Consider the following 18,295-nt stretch of genomic DNA (forward strand, 5'->3'; position numbering starts at 1 on the left):
TATCAAGCAAGATATTCAAGGGCTTAGAGAGTGCCTCCTAGGAGCTGAGGACAAACATCTGACTGCTCTTTGGGCAAGGTTAAATTTTTTACTACACAAGTAGTGGACTTTGGGTGCCATAGTGGAAAGGGTGGAAAAGAAGGGCTGGGGAAAATGAAATCAAGACAGGGGGTCCCAATGATTCACTTGCATAATCTGACAGTTTGCAATAAGGCCACCATTACCACTCACAATTATAAGGATAATCTTAAATATGCTAATCTGCTCAACCTCATCAACGGTGTCACAGACATACACAGTTCCATGGAATATCTTAACACAAAAATTATTTTAAAATAAAGTCATAATCTTTCAATGAAAGAGTGAGGGCATGAAAAATGATAAAAATATTTTTTTTAAACAGGACATCCATAAGGCTGAAAGAGCATGGATACTTCATTCCTTGTTTAATGGTTCTTTTTTATTTCTAGTGTATTCTTTTGCGGAGGGTGATCCTTTTTTCCCTACATTCTAAATCTTCCTGTTCTGGTCTTTTGGGTTTGATCACCTTTGATGTTTAGCATAAATTAAAAAGGGGAAAGCTCATTAGGAAGGCATGAGATATGAGACTGGAAATGTAGGCAGGGGTTAGATCACTAAGGGCCTGAGGGCTAAAATAAGAAGTTTCAGTTTGGGCGCCTGGGTGGTTCAGTTAGTTGGGGGACTGCCTTTGGCTCAGGTCATGATTCTGGAGTCCTGGGATCAAGTTCTGCATCGGGCTCCCTGCTCAGCAGGGAGTCTGCTTCTCCCTCTGACCCCCCCCCATGCTCTCTCTATCTCATTCTCTCTCTCAAATAAATAAATAGAATCTTTAAAAAAAAGAAGTTTCAGTTTTACACTAAAAGCTTTGAGAACCACTGATGTGTTATAGGAAGCAGTGTCATGAACTAAATGTTCATTTTGTTCTGTACAAAGAGAGAAAGGTTTCTCTGGCAGCAGTGTGGATGACAGATTGGATAAGGGTGTCTTAAAAGAGGCAGAGAAATCTATTAGGAGACTAAGATAATAATCTAAGGATAAAGAGAGCTTAACTAAAGTTTGTGTTGGACTTGGTGACTGAATAGCTATGGAGAATGGGTGGAAAGGAAGTATTAAAGGTGATTACCAGGTTTTTGGGTTAGATGGCTGTATTGATTCATTCATTCATTCAAGCAATATTTTGGACCTACTTTGTTTTAGTCATTATTCTATATGTTGGAATGTAACAGTAAAACAAGATGAAGTACCGTCATAGATTTACATTTCAAATGGGGAGAAAAGCAATAGGCAAGTCTGTGTGTATACACACACACACACACACACACATATAAAATGTGATATATATGATATATGATATATTTATATATATTGCCCCCTAAATTTTCTGTCCTGTGAGGAAAAAAAAAAAGCATAGTAAGATGTTGGAGAGTCACTGGGGCAAGGAGGAAGACAATTTTATATTTTAGGCATTGTTGTCAGGGCAGGCCTCTCTGAAGAGGTCACATTTGAGCCTAGATCTGAATGAATGAAAGGTTTAGAGCATTCTAAGCAGAAAGAACAATAAGTGCAAATGCCATGAATTCAAAATGAGTTTAGTGGTTTGAAGGAATAAGAAAAGACTGGTGTGGCTGGTGCAAAGTAAGGTGGGATGAAATGAAAAGAGATGAGATAAGAGAGGAAAGAAGGGAGCTGACCACATAGGTTTCCTACACCATGTAAAGAGTTGGATTGTATTTTTACTGTAACAGGAAGCCATGGGAGGATTTTGTTCAGGAGATTGGCATGATATAATTGACATTATAAAAATATCACTCTGGCTGGTGGTTTTGTAGTGGGGTTCTTCACTAAGAGATGCATTAAAGTAAGAGGAACAAATGTGGTGGAAAATATATTGAGTTAGAAGTGCTGGCAGAACATCTAATCTCTACTGCATAAATTCAGTAGGAAATTGGATATGCAAGTCCAGAAGAGAGGTTTGTGAGTCAGCATATGTGGTTATTGAAATCATGTTTTGGGTAAAGTCATTAGGCTTGGTGTTTACAGTAAACAGAGCAAAGCCCGTTGTCTTGGTGACACCATGATTTATTCTCTGTTTAAGAAGCAAATAGGTGAAAGATAAAATCAGCTCTGCTGTTAGGTGACATATTGCATTCCTAAAAGTGGCCATGCTGAGAGATTGAGTCAGGGGTCTGCCTGCTTTCAGATTCTGCCTCTACACTTCCTACTAGGGTGACCTTGGGAAAGTTATTCAAATTCTCTGTGACTTAGTTTTTATGACTGTCAGATAGAGTTAGCCATAGTACCTACCTCATAGGGTTATTGTGAGCATTATGTGGCTTAATAAAGTTGTGAGAACAGTGCTTGGTACATAGAACTAATGAATTCTGCTATTATTTTTATTCTTTAAAAAATGCAAAGAACAAGAGAAATAAATCAGACTGAGAAAGACAAATACCATATGATTTCACTCACATGTGAATCTGAAAAACAAAACAAACGAATAAACAAACAAAAAGCAGAATTAGAGCTATAAATCAGAGAACAAGTTGATGGTTGCCAGAGGGAAGGGGGGTTGGGGGATGTGCAAAATGGATGAAGGGGAGTATGAGATACAGACTTCCAGTTATGGAATGAAGTCATGGGGATGAAAGGTACAGCACAGGGAATATAGTCAATGGTATTATAATAGCATTGTATGGGGACAGATGGGAGCTACACTTATGCTATGGTGAGCATAGCATAACATATAGATTTGTTGAATAACTATGTTGCACACTTGAAACTAATGTAACATTGTGTGCCAACTATACTCAAATAAAAAAATTATTTAGAAAAAAATTTCTAAAGGAAAAAGCTTTCTTAATGAAAAAAAATGCAAAGCACTTAATGAAGTGCCTAGTTGGTAATCAGTATTCTTTAAATAGTAACTGATTTCCTAAGTGACACAAATTGGATTGATTTTGTGGTTAGGGCCACTCATGAAACAAGTAACTTGCTATAGACAACTAAGTTTTTTCTTGCTGTATTCATCAGTACCAATTGATATAGGAAAAGATATTGGGGTTCGAAGCCAACAGCCAAGAAAGAATTCTTGAGATGTATTTTGTGCAAAAAGGTGGTTTTATGAAAGCATGGGGACAGGACCTGTGGGCAGAAAGAGCTGCCATGGGGTCATGAGGAGTGGCCCATTATATACTTTCAAGTTGGGAGGGGGTTAGGGATAGTGTAAGTCTCTAAGGAATTTTAGAAGCAAGGTTTCCAGGACCTTGAGGGAGCTAGCTATTGTTGGGAAAGTCATTTATTACCATCTAATAAAACCTTAGTCATGAGACTTTTCAGATATATATGTCGGTAGGCCATATGCTTGGGGGAAGATTGCCAACAGATATCTTGGGGGGTTTAGAGATAAAGGAAATTTCTAAAGGAATTTTTACATGTTAAAGTAGACTTACAGGATCCTGGGGGTTGGGCTAACGTTGCTTTTTACCCTTAGCTAAGTATTAACATTGAGGCAGTTGAGTCCCTAGAGGAATGTCACTCTGCCTGTTTCAAGGACTTGTCAATGGGCCGTAGGTAGTAAGGAAAATTAAAAATTTCTCTTCTGCCTTTGTTTCCCACATAACCAATGATCTAGATTTAACTTCCAAATTGCGATTTGGTGATATCCAGGGTCAAACCTAAATTAACAATAAAGAGTCTGTCCTCTGATAGGAGACTTTCTTTCTCCTGTTCTCCCCACTCCCTCTCATCTATACCTTTTTTCCTTAAGAGTTCTCTGTTCTCCTATCAATATCTGCTCAAAGCATTTGCTAAACATATTCACACTAAGATTTGAAAGTTTATAACTGGATTAACATTTAGATATCCACTCAGATACCAACTCTGGTGGCTACCTAGACAGTATTCCCACTGTGAGATTCTGTGGGAAGAAATAACTATGACTGATTCACGAGGCTTGCCAAGGGATATGTGAGGCGATGTGGAGCATAGAGTGGCTGTGAGGCAGTGTGGTGGGGCAAAGATTAGAGACTTTGAAGCTATACTGATTGGACTGATTGGATCCATTTCTACTATTTATCAGCTATATGACTTGACTAGGTTATGTAATCTCTCTGGGCCTCAGATTCTTCATCTGTGAAATAGGTATAGATTTTAAGTATAAACATGAAACCATGAGATATTATCTTCCCACTTCCATTTCTGGATATCATATGAAAAGAAAAGATGAATGAAATAATAAATAACCTTGAAAACTCCATTTTCAGCAAAACTAGGGGACTGATAAAATCTGTGAACTCTCAAAATACGCTGAGAAAAGCATATAAGTGCCAGCATAACCACACACTTCTCAAAGATGAGGAGCATACCCTGAAGTACTTAACTTTGAGCCCTTGTACAAAACAAGTGCTACAGGATCTGGGGAGGACAGAAGCTGCCCAGGAGCAAGTACAAGAAAGAAGTACAGATAATAGCTAGATGGCTCAGTGGGGACAGATCTCAGAACATGCACAAACCTACTTTGTAAGGTGAAGGATTCATTCTGAAGCATATACCAATAAAAGGAGATATAGGGGAAGGAGACTAAGGTGTTGCCAGCTGGGCTGGCTGTAGAAGTTCTGCTAGATAGGTTTGATTTAGAGAAGAAGGTGAGGCTATATCAAAAAGCCATTTGAGAAGGAATGCCGGTAATGCTGAAACAGCCTTTGGGTTTTGAGATTTGGAAGGCATGGCCCTCTGTCTTCTCCCTCAGCATCCTTTTATAAATTGTTGGGCTATGAAATAATAAGTAACTAAAAGCAACTGGCACAGCATAAATAGAAAGGTACAGTAAGGAAAATATAGGGGAAAGCAGCAAAATGAGAATGCATACATAAGGAAAAAAAAAACCACCTCTATGAAGGAAGATCATAAAACAGAAATGTAAGAACTCAAGAAAAGGAAGATATGGCAAGACGTTAAAAGGATATGAATTGTGAGCTTGTAGAACTCAGAAAAGATGTAGTAGGAAAAAACCTTTATAATATAAATCAAGATGAGATTGGAAGGAGCACAAAGAGAGATTAGATATTATAGGAAACACTGTAAAGACAGAAGTGAGAAAATAACAGAACTGAAGATAAAGAACATATTTTAAAGGATTGCAGAGAAATGATAGACATAGAAGATAGCAATGGAGATTAAACATACTTATAATAGGAATTTTTGAAGAAGAAAACCAACACTATAAAATAGAACAAATATTCAAGGATATAATTAATGAAAACTTTGCTGAAGTAAACAACAACAACAAAACTTGGATCTATACAACAAATGGGCATACTCTATGCCTGGAAATATTTATCCAGAAGGGTCAATATGAAGCCATATCCTAATAAAATCTGCATGCACTTCACTTCAAAGATAAAGAACTTCTCTTTGGGGCATGTTGGTAACAAAAAAATTGAGTCACTTAGGGGAGAAATAAAATTAGCTGACTTCAGATTTTTCTATCCTAACATTCCACACCTAAAGATAGTGGAATCATATCTATAAGATATTTAAGGAAAGAAAGTATCAGCAAAGAATTTTATATCCAATGATATTTAAGATACAAGGATAACAACAAACAATTCTAAAGTCAAACATCCAGGAAAATTTCCCATGAATGCTTCTTGAGGAGACTAATAGAGGATAACTTCATTAAAAATAAATAACTGAGAAAATGACTGAAAAGACTGGCTATATTTATCAGAAGAAAATGTGGGAACAGAACTGCATATAAGTTACCATATGAATTAATGTAGGAATGGTACAATCACTGACAAATGGGAGGGGAAGAGGGAAAAAAGACAGGAGGTATATTAAGTTTGCTGACTGGCTCATATGTAGAAGCTGGGAATTAATATTATCCAAAGCTGATAAAGCAAATAAAAAAATACTATCAGGATATTTAATAATAAAAAGGTAAATGCTAAGAATGCTAATTCTATTGGCTAATATTAGATGGTAAGGTAAAGGGGAGGAGGAAGAAAAAGAAAAAGGAAACACTGTTCATAGGAAAGAAATAATAGATATGTCTAAATAAAGAGGACTAGGGACATTGTGTAAATTTATAATTTTAAAGGTAACAGAATAAAAATATAAATCTTTTTTTCTAAAAGATAATTCTAGAGCTGTATCCCATAGATTTTGATCTGCAGTATTTTCATTTTTGTTGTTTTCTAAAAACCATGTAATTTTTATTTGTATTTTCCCATTGATCCAAATGATTTAGGAGAAAACCTTTACATTTTCCAGTTAAAGGGTTTTGTTTATTTTTTTGTTTTCTAATTTTGTTATTAAAATGTAACTTGTTAGCATTGTGATGAGAAAATGGTATCTAATTTGTACTTTATGTTTTTAAAACATAGCCTAATAAATTCAATTTAAATTAGGCCATAGAAAATAATGAATCAATATTATAGTCTGATAAAGATAGTACAATAAGAGAAAAAACACAGACCAGTCTTAACTTATAAATATTGATGTGATGGTTCTACATACATTATTTTTCAAGAACCCAGCAAGGTATCAAAAGAATAATATATAACCATCAAGTAGATTTTATTTCAGGAATGCAAGGATGGTTCAATAACAAGACACTTACTGAATAGCAAATTCTCAAAAGCCATTTTTTCCTTAATCTCAGCTATTTGTTATAAAAACTCAAATAAAATAGAATTAAAGGAAAAATATATATGAAATATTAAACACACATACATATATGTAATGAAGTTTTCAAATAATACTCTTTCCAGGAATATTTCCTTTAATAGCATTGGAAATCTGAGGTACTAGATATCAGGGGTTATTGTTAAATGCAAGGAGAAGTTTTCTTTGGGCAAGGAGCAGCTCTTGTTATCATACCACATAAATGTGGCACTTCCTTTGTGTAAAGATAGCCTATCTGGCATCTTAGAATGATAACTTTCTTTTTTTTTTTTCTTTTTTTTTTTTTTTGCGAGAGAGAGAATGAGAGAGAGCACGAGACGGAGGAGGGTCAGAGGGAGAAGCAGACTCCCTGCTGAGCAGGGAGCCTGATGTGGAACTCAATCCCGGGACTCCAGGATCATGACCTGAGCCGAAGGCAGTCACTTAACCAACTGAGCCACCCAGGCACCCTTAGAATGATAACTTTCACATAATATATGATTATATTTTAAGCATTGTGATTTTTATAGGAGTAGTGTTTCTAACATAGTTTACTTCTCAGATTGAGATATGCACACCCACAGAGGCAGATATATTGGTCAAGAGTACCCAAAATCAGACTAAGCAGACATGTTTCAGAAGTATAAATTTTCCATGAAGACTGGGGATAGGGATAGTTAACTGATTTAACTTGTAATTTATGTTTTATATTAAAAAAATAGCCATATTATAGAGTAAAATTAAAGTGTTTCCTAAATTATAATTATAAAATATGAGAAGTCAAGATATTTTTTGTGTTTTTATGGGGCCTCCTTAAAATATTCCTCCAAACTCCTGGAGACATATATAATTCTAAACTGCTGTTAGTAATGTTTTGGTGGAAAAGATTGAGTTGCTGTCATACTGTGTCTTAGATACAAACATTTATAACTTTTAAAACTATTATAAAACTACAACTACTTTATAAATATAATGATTGTTATAACCTTAAAACACTTGAGTATTTTGTAAAGTTCTCTGCTGAGAAAACATTTTAATTGTATTGCTAGATAATGCATGAGTTATATTTGCCATTATGTTTGCTATTTGTAATAAACATGAACATCAAATATCTACTAATTTTTTTTTAATATTTTATTTATTTATTCATGAGAGACAGAGAGAGAGAGAGGCAGAGGGAGAAGCAGGCTCCCAAGGAGCAGGGAGCCCGATGTGGGACTCGATCCCAGGACCCTGGGATCATGACCTGAGCTGAAGGCAGACGCTTAACCATCTGAGCCACCCAGGCGCCCCAAATATCTACTAATTTTTTATAAAAAGAAAAACTAAGATGATTCACAGTTTTTTTGGCTAATCTTCAAAAATGTTTATTTTTTTCTGTTATCACAGTTAATGAATTAATATTCTTTGACATTTCTTATTGGAAATGATTATATATGTATAAAGATACAGGTGGGAGGTTTATAACCTCCAAAATCATAAAGATCATATGGCTGATGAAACTGTTCTATATCTCTAAGAAATTATCATCATTCTTTACAAATCATCATCATTCTTTACAAATTGTATTTTATTTTATAAGACTCAGAGATAAATGTGGCATCTGATAAGATCCTCGTGGGGCATATTCATTAATCTAGAAATTGTAGAACTATTTGCAAGGCAAGAATAGTAGATATCCAATAATGAATCAGACACATAGAATCTGTCTTCTAAGAGTTTATAACTGGATAAAGGAGAGACACAGTACACTATTAGTAACACCACAATAAAAATAAACCAGGAAAGGCCATAATTTTATAAAATTTTGTATTACATAAAACCTATATTATATAATAATTATTGAAAAAGAGTCTAAAAATTGTTTGGATAAAAATTACTGTGGAGGACTGAGAAAATAATGGAAGCGAGAGAAACTTGGAATGGAAAGAAAAAGTATGTGATCATCAACAATAGGAATTAAGGTTCTCCTGTCTAGGAGATATCAAGGTGACTGAATACTCTATGTGTAGCAAACTTAAGGTATTAGGCATAGGGAAAACTTTTATATAACTTGTAAATTCCCAGAAGGCCACAAAGGAAAATAGCCTGAAAAACTATAGTTTAAAGATTATGTGAACTTAATTTATGAAATGATTTCCAAGTTATAAATTTTTTTTGGTAACTGTGTCCCCTGTTCCTCTTTAACATAGAGGTCTTAAAATTTTAAGTTTTAAATTAAGTAGTATTCATTGGAGTAACAAATAAGATTCCTAATTGATCAGGAAAAATGAGGGAACATTTATTGAATTTTGGGTTTAGGGATATTAGTGTGTGTGCGTGTGCGTGCATGTGCGTGCATGCACACTCGCATGGCTATGTTTGTATGAATGTGTGTGTTTCAAATTATGAGTATAACATTTTACTCTTCCTCTCCTTATCTTTCATTACCTGGAAATTGATAAAGCACGCTTATTTTAGGGATTACTGTTGATACAGACAAGGAATATGTTCTCATATTCAAACATTTATATGAACACATGAATGCATACAAGTAAGATTCTTTCTCTTTCTCTCTCTCTTTTTAATTCCCAGGCATAGATATTCTTCATCAGCTAGGCCTTGGAGGCAAAGATGTAAGACATTCATCATCAGTGACTGCTGTACCGTCATCACCTACACCATTACCTCAGGGGTTCCATTTAACAGAATCAGGTGTCATTTTAACAAATGATGCTTACATTGAGTCACCTCTCTTGAAAATTTTACCAGTCAACTTAGAACAGCCATTTACAATATTAATTGGGTTGCAGTCACATAGAGTAAACAATGCATTTCTCTTCAGCATTAGAAATAAAAATAGACTGCAATTAGGAGTGCAATTATTACCTAAAAAATTAGTAGTATACCTTGGAGGAAAGCAGTCTGTATTTTTCAACTACAGTTTTCACAATGAGCGATGGCACTCATTTGCTATTACTATTAGAAACCAAGTTGTCTCAATGTTTGTTGAGTGTGGAAAGAAATATTTTAGCAGAGAGACTCTTTTGGAAGTTCAGACTTTTGATTCTAACAGTGTGTTTACCTTAGGAAGTATGAATAATAATTCTGTACATTTTGAAGGAATAGTATGTCAGTTGGATATTATTCCTTCTGCAGAAGCATCTGCAGATTATTGCAAATATGTGAAGCAGCGTTGTCGCCCTGAGATAAGCCTTCTTCATACAACCATCGTACCAGCTGAGATACTGGAAAACTCTCCTTTGCCCAAACAATTTGGTGAAAAATTGCTGCCAGAGGACACATTTACCAAAGGCAAAAGCATCCCAAATATCGTAAATAACGATTCTGCCACAGTCCGTAAACAACAAGGACACCAGATATCAAAATCTCAGTCAACCTCTCTTCATTCAAGCAATGTCTCTGCTGTGGATCTTGTAAACCATGGAATTCGGGCCAAAGAAATGATCACTGAGGAACATACTCAGACAAATTTAAGCCTGTCAGTGACCCATCATCTCAATAAGGCGAGAACAAATAGCAAGGAGAAATTTAGTTCTCTCCCAAATGTGTCTGACAATATCACACAGCATAATGATAGAGTAACTGGTTTGTCACCATTTAAGAAGATATCATCTGTTCTTCCACATATGAAACAAGAAACAATTACTAATCTCAAGAAGGCTATCACAGCAAATCTACACACTAATGAACTCATGGAACTACACCAGATTTTAAACACAACCTTATACAGAGTGACAGATGAGCCGGCTGTGGACAATCACCTTGACCTGAGGACAGAAGGTGAATTTGATCCTGACGCTACCTACCCCATCAAAAGTACCTATGAGACTGAACTTTATGATTATTATTATTATTATGAGGATCTTAATACAATGCTTGAAATGGAGACTCTAAGAGGGCCAAAAGGGGACACTGGACCTCCCGTAAGTTGTTGTTTTTTTTTTTAAATCTGTCTTAATGTATTAACTTATCAAAAAGAAATCTCTAGACTGAACAATACAGAACAGATTGGATCTGTTTCAGAAATATATCCTGGCTATAGTGAGTGAATTTGTCGTTATTATAATACATCCAACCAGAATGCAACCCTGGCTCAAATGTTGTATTTTTGTTGCTGTTTTTATTGGCAGACTGAAAGATTACTTAATTCTGGTAAAGTGATGAGTAAGCTATGTTTTTCTTGTCCAGTTGAAATTCAACCAGGAATTCAACTGCTAAATATATATCAGCATTCTTTATAGAAAAACTATAGACTTAATACATAATCATGTTAAGAGAAGAATATGAAAGTTGTAGTACACTAAAGAAAAATACATTAAATACATCAATTAAATTAATTGATAATCATTAAACACATCTTTGTGTTTAAAGTGGATTTATCCACTTTAAATAATATCAAGTGGATTAAAATAGAGTATAAAAATTTATTTTAGATAGAGATAATTTTGTAGTGAATCATTGACTGGAAAAAAGAAAACCCTTGTATTATCATTCTAAATGAAATAGTTTAGTATATATTAAGAATAACATATCTCATTAAATCTTTAATGACATAGTTCATTTACATTTATGAATTAATAAAATCTCCAGCTACCTAATACAAAAAAATAGCTAACAGCCCATCTTGTCTATTCAATGGGAAAAAACCCAGCCAAATCACTTATTTAATAATATATAAACAAAACTATGAGATAATAGACAGATGTTTTCAGCTCTGAAATTCTTGTGTAGGGGCAATTACAGATGAACATTTGAAAAATTTCTTAATCATTTAAAACTTATTTAAATCTATTTAAAATCACATTAGAAACATGTTTTTGCCTTTTATGTTTTATATCTTAAGTAATCAACCTGTATGTGTTTAGAAAATAATTTTCTAATTGCAAGCAGACTAAAATATATCTTAAAGTATTTCTTTCTTTGATGAAAATAAAATTTGAGTCATTGGTTTGGTTCCAGAGGCAATTGAATGGGAGAAGGTGACATCACCTGCTTAGCTTATGCTTCCTTTGTGGTTCTTGTTTGAAGTGATTTGATAGGTATTGAACAATTCTTATTAGAGTTAATGTTTAAAGGTTTTAAAATAAAATCTGAAAAATGTATTATTATAGAGAAATAAACTTTTGTCAGCTATAGCAATTAATTATTAACATCTTAGTAATAAAACTGAGCTACTGGGCAGGTCATATTAAATAAATAGTTATGGAAGCCATTTACTTTCTTCAGAAAAAGTCAGTATGATGAGATGAGCATTAAGCTCTTCTATAAATCCCAAAATAGTCATTTCAAAATTGGTAGATGAAGCAATAATATTTAACAGATATTTACTTAGTTTCTGCTATGGGCAAAACGAGAACACAAAGTATATATATCATAGTCACTCTTCAGAAGGAGCTTACAAACTAAGGGTATGAGGTACAAATGTTTATAAGAGAAATATTTTCTGAGGAGATCCCTATGAAAGATCACTTAAGGCTGAGCTGTTCAAAATAGGTTTTTGTGGACAAAGTTAGTAATAACTTAGGCCTCAAAGAATGGATAGATTTTGATAGGGGAAAGGAACTGGTCTTTTATATAGGAAAAGTGGCATGACAGCTATCATTTACTGAGTTTTTACTTTGTGGCAGATGCTCTACCATACCCTTTACATTCATTATCTTATCTTAAAAAATTTGGTGAGGTTGGTATTATTATCCTCATTTTTCAGGTGAAGAAACTGAAGCCCAGAAAAGTTAATTTCCTTGCTCATAACCACAATGCTAATAAATGATGGAGCCAGGGTTTGGATTCAGATTTTCTGCCTCTAAAGCTCCAGCTCTTTCATGATGTTAGACTGAATAATGTTGGACAAATATAAGATCCAAGTTAGATGTTGTCAGGTTATGGAGAGTTATAATTGTCAAACTGATAGTTCTAACTTTATCTTGTTCTCATGGGGAATTTTGTAGGTTTCTGAGCAGAGATACTAATAGGTTAGTAGTGCCCAGCACAGACAAGAAGTTGCTGCTATCATCTTGATGTTACAAGACTAAGACATTATCTAGGATGACAGCAGTGAAAATGAAGAGGAAAGGTAGGATTTAAGAAATATTTTGAAGAAAGATTTGGTAGAACTAAGAAATTAATTGGACCTAGGGACCAAACAGAAAGGAAGAGAATCAAAGATGTCTAAAGTTTTTAAGTCTGTGGATTGAGAGAATGGTAATACCATTACTAAAATCAGTAATTAAGAGAGGAAGTCAATTTTAGGAGAGGAAACTAAGTTAGAACATTGAAGATACTGTTGAAAATTCAGTCAGCTGTTGGAAAAATTAAGAAAATGAAGTGGAAAAGAGAGATCAAGATAAGGATATAGATTTGGGAGTCTTCCTATCAATATTATAGTTGAAGCTATAGGGTTGGATAATTTTCAGGGAAAGGAGTTTGGCATAGGGTCAAGAGCCAAATCATGGGGAATATTTGCTTTGGGATTATGGCAGAGAAAAAGCAGAAATGTGAATGAACAGTCAGATGGGAGAGAAGAGTATAACATAGAAGAGAGTTTTGAGAAGAAATTGATCAGCAGCGCCAAAAGCTACGTAGAAGTCAAGAAGGATGCGTACTGAAAAACAGTGCAGGAAATGCATTGGCTCTTCTGATAGGAAAGTCACTATTGAACTTCATGCGTCCAACTTAAGCGTAAGGTAGACGACTAAAGGTAGATTTTTTAAAAGCTAATGAAAATGTGAATGGTGATGAAATGATGAACTTTGTGGGGATTGTTGCCCCATTTCTTGAAGTAGATGTTACTATGTGAAGTCTCTGAGGCCAGCCTGATTTTTCCTACCTGTAGGTGATGATTTTTTCCACCATACACCTGTGCAGTTCTTTCATCATCTCTGAAGTTCATTAAACCTATTTAGGTCTGTACCAGGTTTTTTCTGGTACTCCTTTAATATGAAGATTATTTTTATTTCATTATAGAAACATCTTCCCTTATTTCCTCAAATATTTTTCTTTTCCATTTTTCTATCTTCTTCGGACACCCCAATGTACATATATGTTGGATGTCCTTTGTGATGATAGATACTATTATCTTCTCTACAAGCATGTCTATGTGATTGCTTTTTGCTAATTAATTTTGTGTGAATTCACTTATTCTGCACTCACATACCTTTATTGATTTTTCAATTGTATTTAATCAGATTTTATTGTGTCTGGCGTGGCTTTCATCCATAATGGTTTCTTTTTTGCTCTTTTCATGTCTTTCTTAAACTCTTCTGGTTCACATTTCATTAACTTCATTGTTGTTTTTATTTCTTATAACTCTTTTTTGAGCTCTCTTTTTATAGAAAAATGACGTCTTGAAATTCTTTGCATCTATATGACTGAACTTTTTCTCTGTTGTGTGGAGTAATTCCTCCTCTGATAAATAATTTTCATCTACTTTTAATTTACGTTTCTGTCCTCAGACTTCCCCCTCTCCTCGATATGTATGTATAGGTCGCCTGCTGGTTTCTTTCTGGTTATTAGCCATTTTTAAAATAAAGAGAACTCTAACTGGGCCGCTATTTGTTTTAGAATAGTACAGGAAAGGCAAAGGGAAGTAAGGTGGAGTGGTACACAGTGTCAAATTTAGGTGGCTGCCTTTAAACACCATCTGATCGTATTTATTTTGTCCTCTACCCAGAGATATATCTCCTCTTATTTTCATGTACAATTTGTTATAAAGCCCTTTATTTCACAGGCCCTCTAAGAACCAATATGATGATTTATGCTCCTGTTTTTTATCCCTTCTCACCACCAGAAATCTCCTGGGGTTAGGAGGTTTAGTTGCAGATCATAAAAATGATGGGTTCTTCCTCTTCAAATCTACCTTCTTTACTCTTGGCTGTTTGGAGCTGGGTCTTCACTGGGTCATTAATCATATCTATTGTGGCTTTCTCATTCCCTTTAAACCTCATCATTGTTAATCAAAGGATTTTTGGAATGAACTTTCAGGATTGATATGCATTTAGATATCTGCAGCCTGTCCAAGATTTGAGGTCTGAGGAGGTTTTTTGTTCTTGGTCATCTCTCAACATCTTTCCTTACCACAAAATTTCTCAGTATTTGGAAGATAATCGTCATATTTTGTGGTTTGTGGTTGTGGTCTTTTCCTTGTTTTGTTGGAGATGATGTTTTTTCTTTTGCCTTTTTTTTGTTGTTTTCAGTGGGTTTTGAGGGAGGGAGGGTAGTTTAAAAAATGTTCTGCCTAAATTCTCTAGTGATCTTTTTAAAAACACAAATCACATCACATCATTTAGCTACTTAAATTCTTCAGTGACAGAAGAATAAAGCATTTAGAATAAATGAAAGACTTTTTATTATAACCTATGCAGTTGTATGTGATCTGGCTCCTTCTTATCTCTGCAGCCTCATTTTGTCCCACTTTCCCAACTCTCACGGAGTTGAGTTTTCTTTTAATTCCTCAATAAGACTGTGCTTTTTGTCTGGTTTGCTTTGTTTTACTCATGCCCTCATTCATTTTCTTCCAATTTTCTGGGTTAACTTTCTTCTCTTTTCTCTTTTTCATCTTTTTCAGTCTAACTTAGCACATCCTCAGAGAAATCTTCTCTGATACCACAAATAAATTTGGTGCGCTAACTATTTTAATCTCTCTGTTGCTTGCTTGTTCTTTTCCTTCATATCACTAACTAAAATGTATAATTATGTGCTTATTTGTTAATGTGTGTTTTTTATCTGGACTGTAAGCTGCAGGAGGGCTTGATGCTGACTAATGTTTATCGAATGAGTGAATGAATGAGTGAGTGAAGGAATTAAAAAAGAAAATTTAGATGCAGGGCTTCCAAGATTAATTGGCCAAGCATTACTAGGTTTTAGAAGTTTTGGTCTAGTGAATATATTTGCCTTAGTATATATTACCCTAGTAATTACATTATAACCTACGTTGAGTGCTTGATGTGCCCATATACCTTTTAAAAAATTTATTACCCTATAGATTACTGGTTAACTACTATATATCAGCCATAGTGATAGGTATTTTATACCTGTAGTATCTTTAATGTTCACAAGAACTTTGAGAGGTATATATTTTTTTATTTTACTTTTTATTTTTTTATTTTATTATGTTATGTTAATCACCATACATTACATCATTAGTTTTTGATGTAGTGTTCCATGATTCATTGTTTGCATGTAATAGCCAGTGCTCCATTCAGTATGTGCCCTCTTTAATATCCACCAGCAGGCAAACCCATCTCCCCACCCCCTCCCCTCTAGAACCCTCAGTTTGTTTCTCAGAGTTTGTAGTCTCTCATGGTTCGTCTCCCCCTCCGATTCCCCCCCTTCATTTCTCCCTTCCTACTATCTTCTTTTTTTTTTTTTAACATATAATGTATTATTTGTTTCAGAGGTACAGGTCTGTGATTCAACAGTCTTACACAATTCACAGCACTCACCATAGCACATACCCTCCCCAATGTCTATCACCCAGCCACCCCATCCCCCCCCCCCACCATTCCAGCAACCCTCAGTTTGTTTCCTGAGATTAAGAATTCCTCATATCAGTGAGGTCATATGATACATGTCTTTCTCTGTTTGACTTATTTCCCTCAGCATTAATACCCTCCAGTTCCAACCATGTCATTGCAAATGGGAAGATTTCATTCCTTTTCATGGCTGCATAATATTCTATCTTCCCTATCCATTCATCTGTCGATGGACATGGACATCTTGGCTCTTTCCATAGTTTGGCTATTGTGGACATTGCTGCTATAAACATCGGGGTGCACGTACCCCTTTGGATCACTACATTTCCATCTTTGCAGTTAATACCCAGTAGTGCCATTGTGGGGTCGTATGGTAGCTCTATTTTCAACTTTTTGAGGAACCTCCATACTGTTTTCCACAGTGGCTGCACCAGCTTGCATTCCCACCAACAGTGTAAGAGGGTTCCCCTTTCTCCACATTCTCGCCAACATCTGTTGTTTCTTGACTTGTTAATTTTAGCCATTCTGACTGGTGTGAGGTGATATCTCATTGAGGTTTTGATTTGGATTTCCCTGATGCTGAGCGATGTTGAGCACTGTTTCATGTGTCTGTTGGCCATTTGGATGTCTTCTTTGGAAAAATGTCTGTTCATGTCTTCTGCCCATTTCTTGATTGGATTCTTTGTTCTTTGGGTGTTGAGTTTGATAAGTTCTTTATAGATTTTGGAGACTAGCCCTTTATCTGATATGTCATTTGCAAATATCTTCTCCCATTCTGTCGGTTGTCTTTTGGTTTTGATGACTGTTTCCTTTGCTGTGCAAAAGCTTTTTATCTTGATGAAGTCCCAATAGTTCATTTTTGCCCTTGCTTCCCATGCCTTTGGCAATGTTTCTAGGAAGAAGTTGCTGTGGCTGAGGTCAAAGAGGTTGCCGCCTGTGTGCTCCTCAAGGATTTTGATGGATTCCTGTCTCACATGTAGGTCTTTCCTTCATTTTGAGTGTATTTTTGTGTGTCTTGTAAGGAAATTGTCCAGTCTGATTCTTCTGCATGTGGCTGTCCAATTTTCCCAACACCATTTGTTGAAGAGACTGTCTTTTTTCCATTGGACATTCTTTCCTGCTTTGTCGAAGATTAGTTGACCATAGAGTTGAGGGTCCATTTCTGGGCTCTCTATTCTGTTCCACTGATCTATGTGTCTGTTTTTGTGCCAGTACCATACGGTCTTGATGATTACAGCTTTGTAATAGAGTTTGAAGTCTGGAATTGTGATGCCACCAGCTTTGCTTTTCCTTTTCAACATTCCTCTGGCTATTTGGAGTCTTTTCCGGTTCCATACAAATTTTAGGATTATTTGTTCCAGCTCTGTGAAAAAAGTTGATGGTATTTTGATAGGGATTGCATTAAATGTGTAGATTGCTCTAGGTAGCATTGATATCTTCACAATATTTGTTCTTCCAATCCATGAGCATGGAACGTTTTTCCATTTCTTTGTGTCTTCCTCAATTTCTTTCATGAGTAATTTATAGTTTTCTGAGTGCAAATTCTTTGCCTCTTTGGTTAGATTTATTCCTAGGTATGTTATGATTTTGGTTGCAATTGCAAATGGGATCAACTCCTTAATTTCTTTCTTCTGTCTTGTTGTTGGTGTATAAAAATGCCACTGGTTTCTGTGCATTGATTTTATAGCCTGCCACTTGACTGAATTCCTGTATGAGTTCTAGCAGTTTTGGTGTGGAGTCTTTTGGGTTTTCCACATAAAGTATCCTATCATCTGCAAAGAGTGAGAGTTTGACTTCTTCTTTGCCAATATGGATGCCTTTTATTTCTTTTTGTTGTCTGATTGCTGAGGCTAGGACTGCTAGTAATATGTTGAATAGCAGTGGTGATAGTGGACATCCCTGCCGTGTTCCTGACCTTAGGGAGAAAGCTCTCAGTTTTTCCCCATTGAGTACGATATTCACTGTGGGTTTTTCATAGATGGCTTTTATGATATTGAGGTATGTAGCCTCTATCCCTATACTCTGAAGAGTTTTGATCAAGAAAGGATGCTGTACTTTGTCAAATGCTTTTTCTGCATCTATTGAGAATATCATATGGTTCTTGTTCTTTCTTTTATTAATGTATTGTATCACAT

The 18,295-nt window shown here is 35.2% G+C and overlaps 1 protein-coding gene across 1 annotated transcript in view; it reads left to right on the plus strand.

Annotated features, from left to right (window-relative positions):
- COL24A1 (collagen type XXIV alpha 1 chain) overlaps window positions 1–18,295 on the plus strand; it is a 391,649-nt gene that overhangs the window by 26,032 nt on the left and 347,322 nt on the right. The window contains exon 3 of the mRNA XM_064588890.1: window positions 9,262–10,613. Coding sequence (XP_064444960.1) covers window positions 9,262–10,613 — 1,352 coding nt within the window. The remainder of the gene's footprint in view (window positions 1–9,261; window positions 10,614–18,295) is intronic.

The sequence above is a fragment of the Mirounga angustirostris genome, unplaced genomic scaffold (genome assembly GCF_029215605.1).
Source record: "Mirounga angustirostris isolate CCGP_5_RB_7025 unplaced genomic scaffold, mMirAng1.0.hap1 SCAF_4, whole genome shotgun sequence".
Lineage (NCBI taxonomy): Eukaryota > Metazoa > Chordata > Mammalia > Carnivora > Phocidae > Mirounga > Mirounga angustirostris.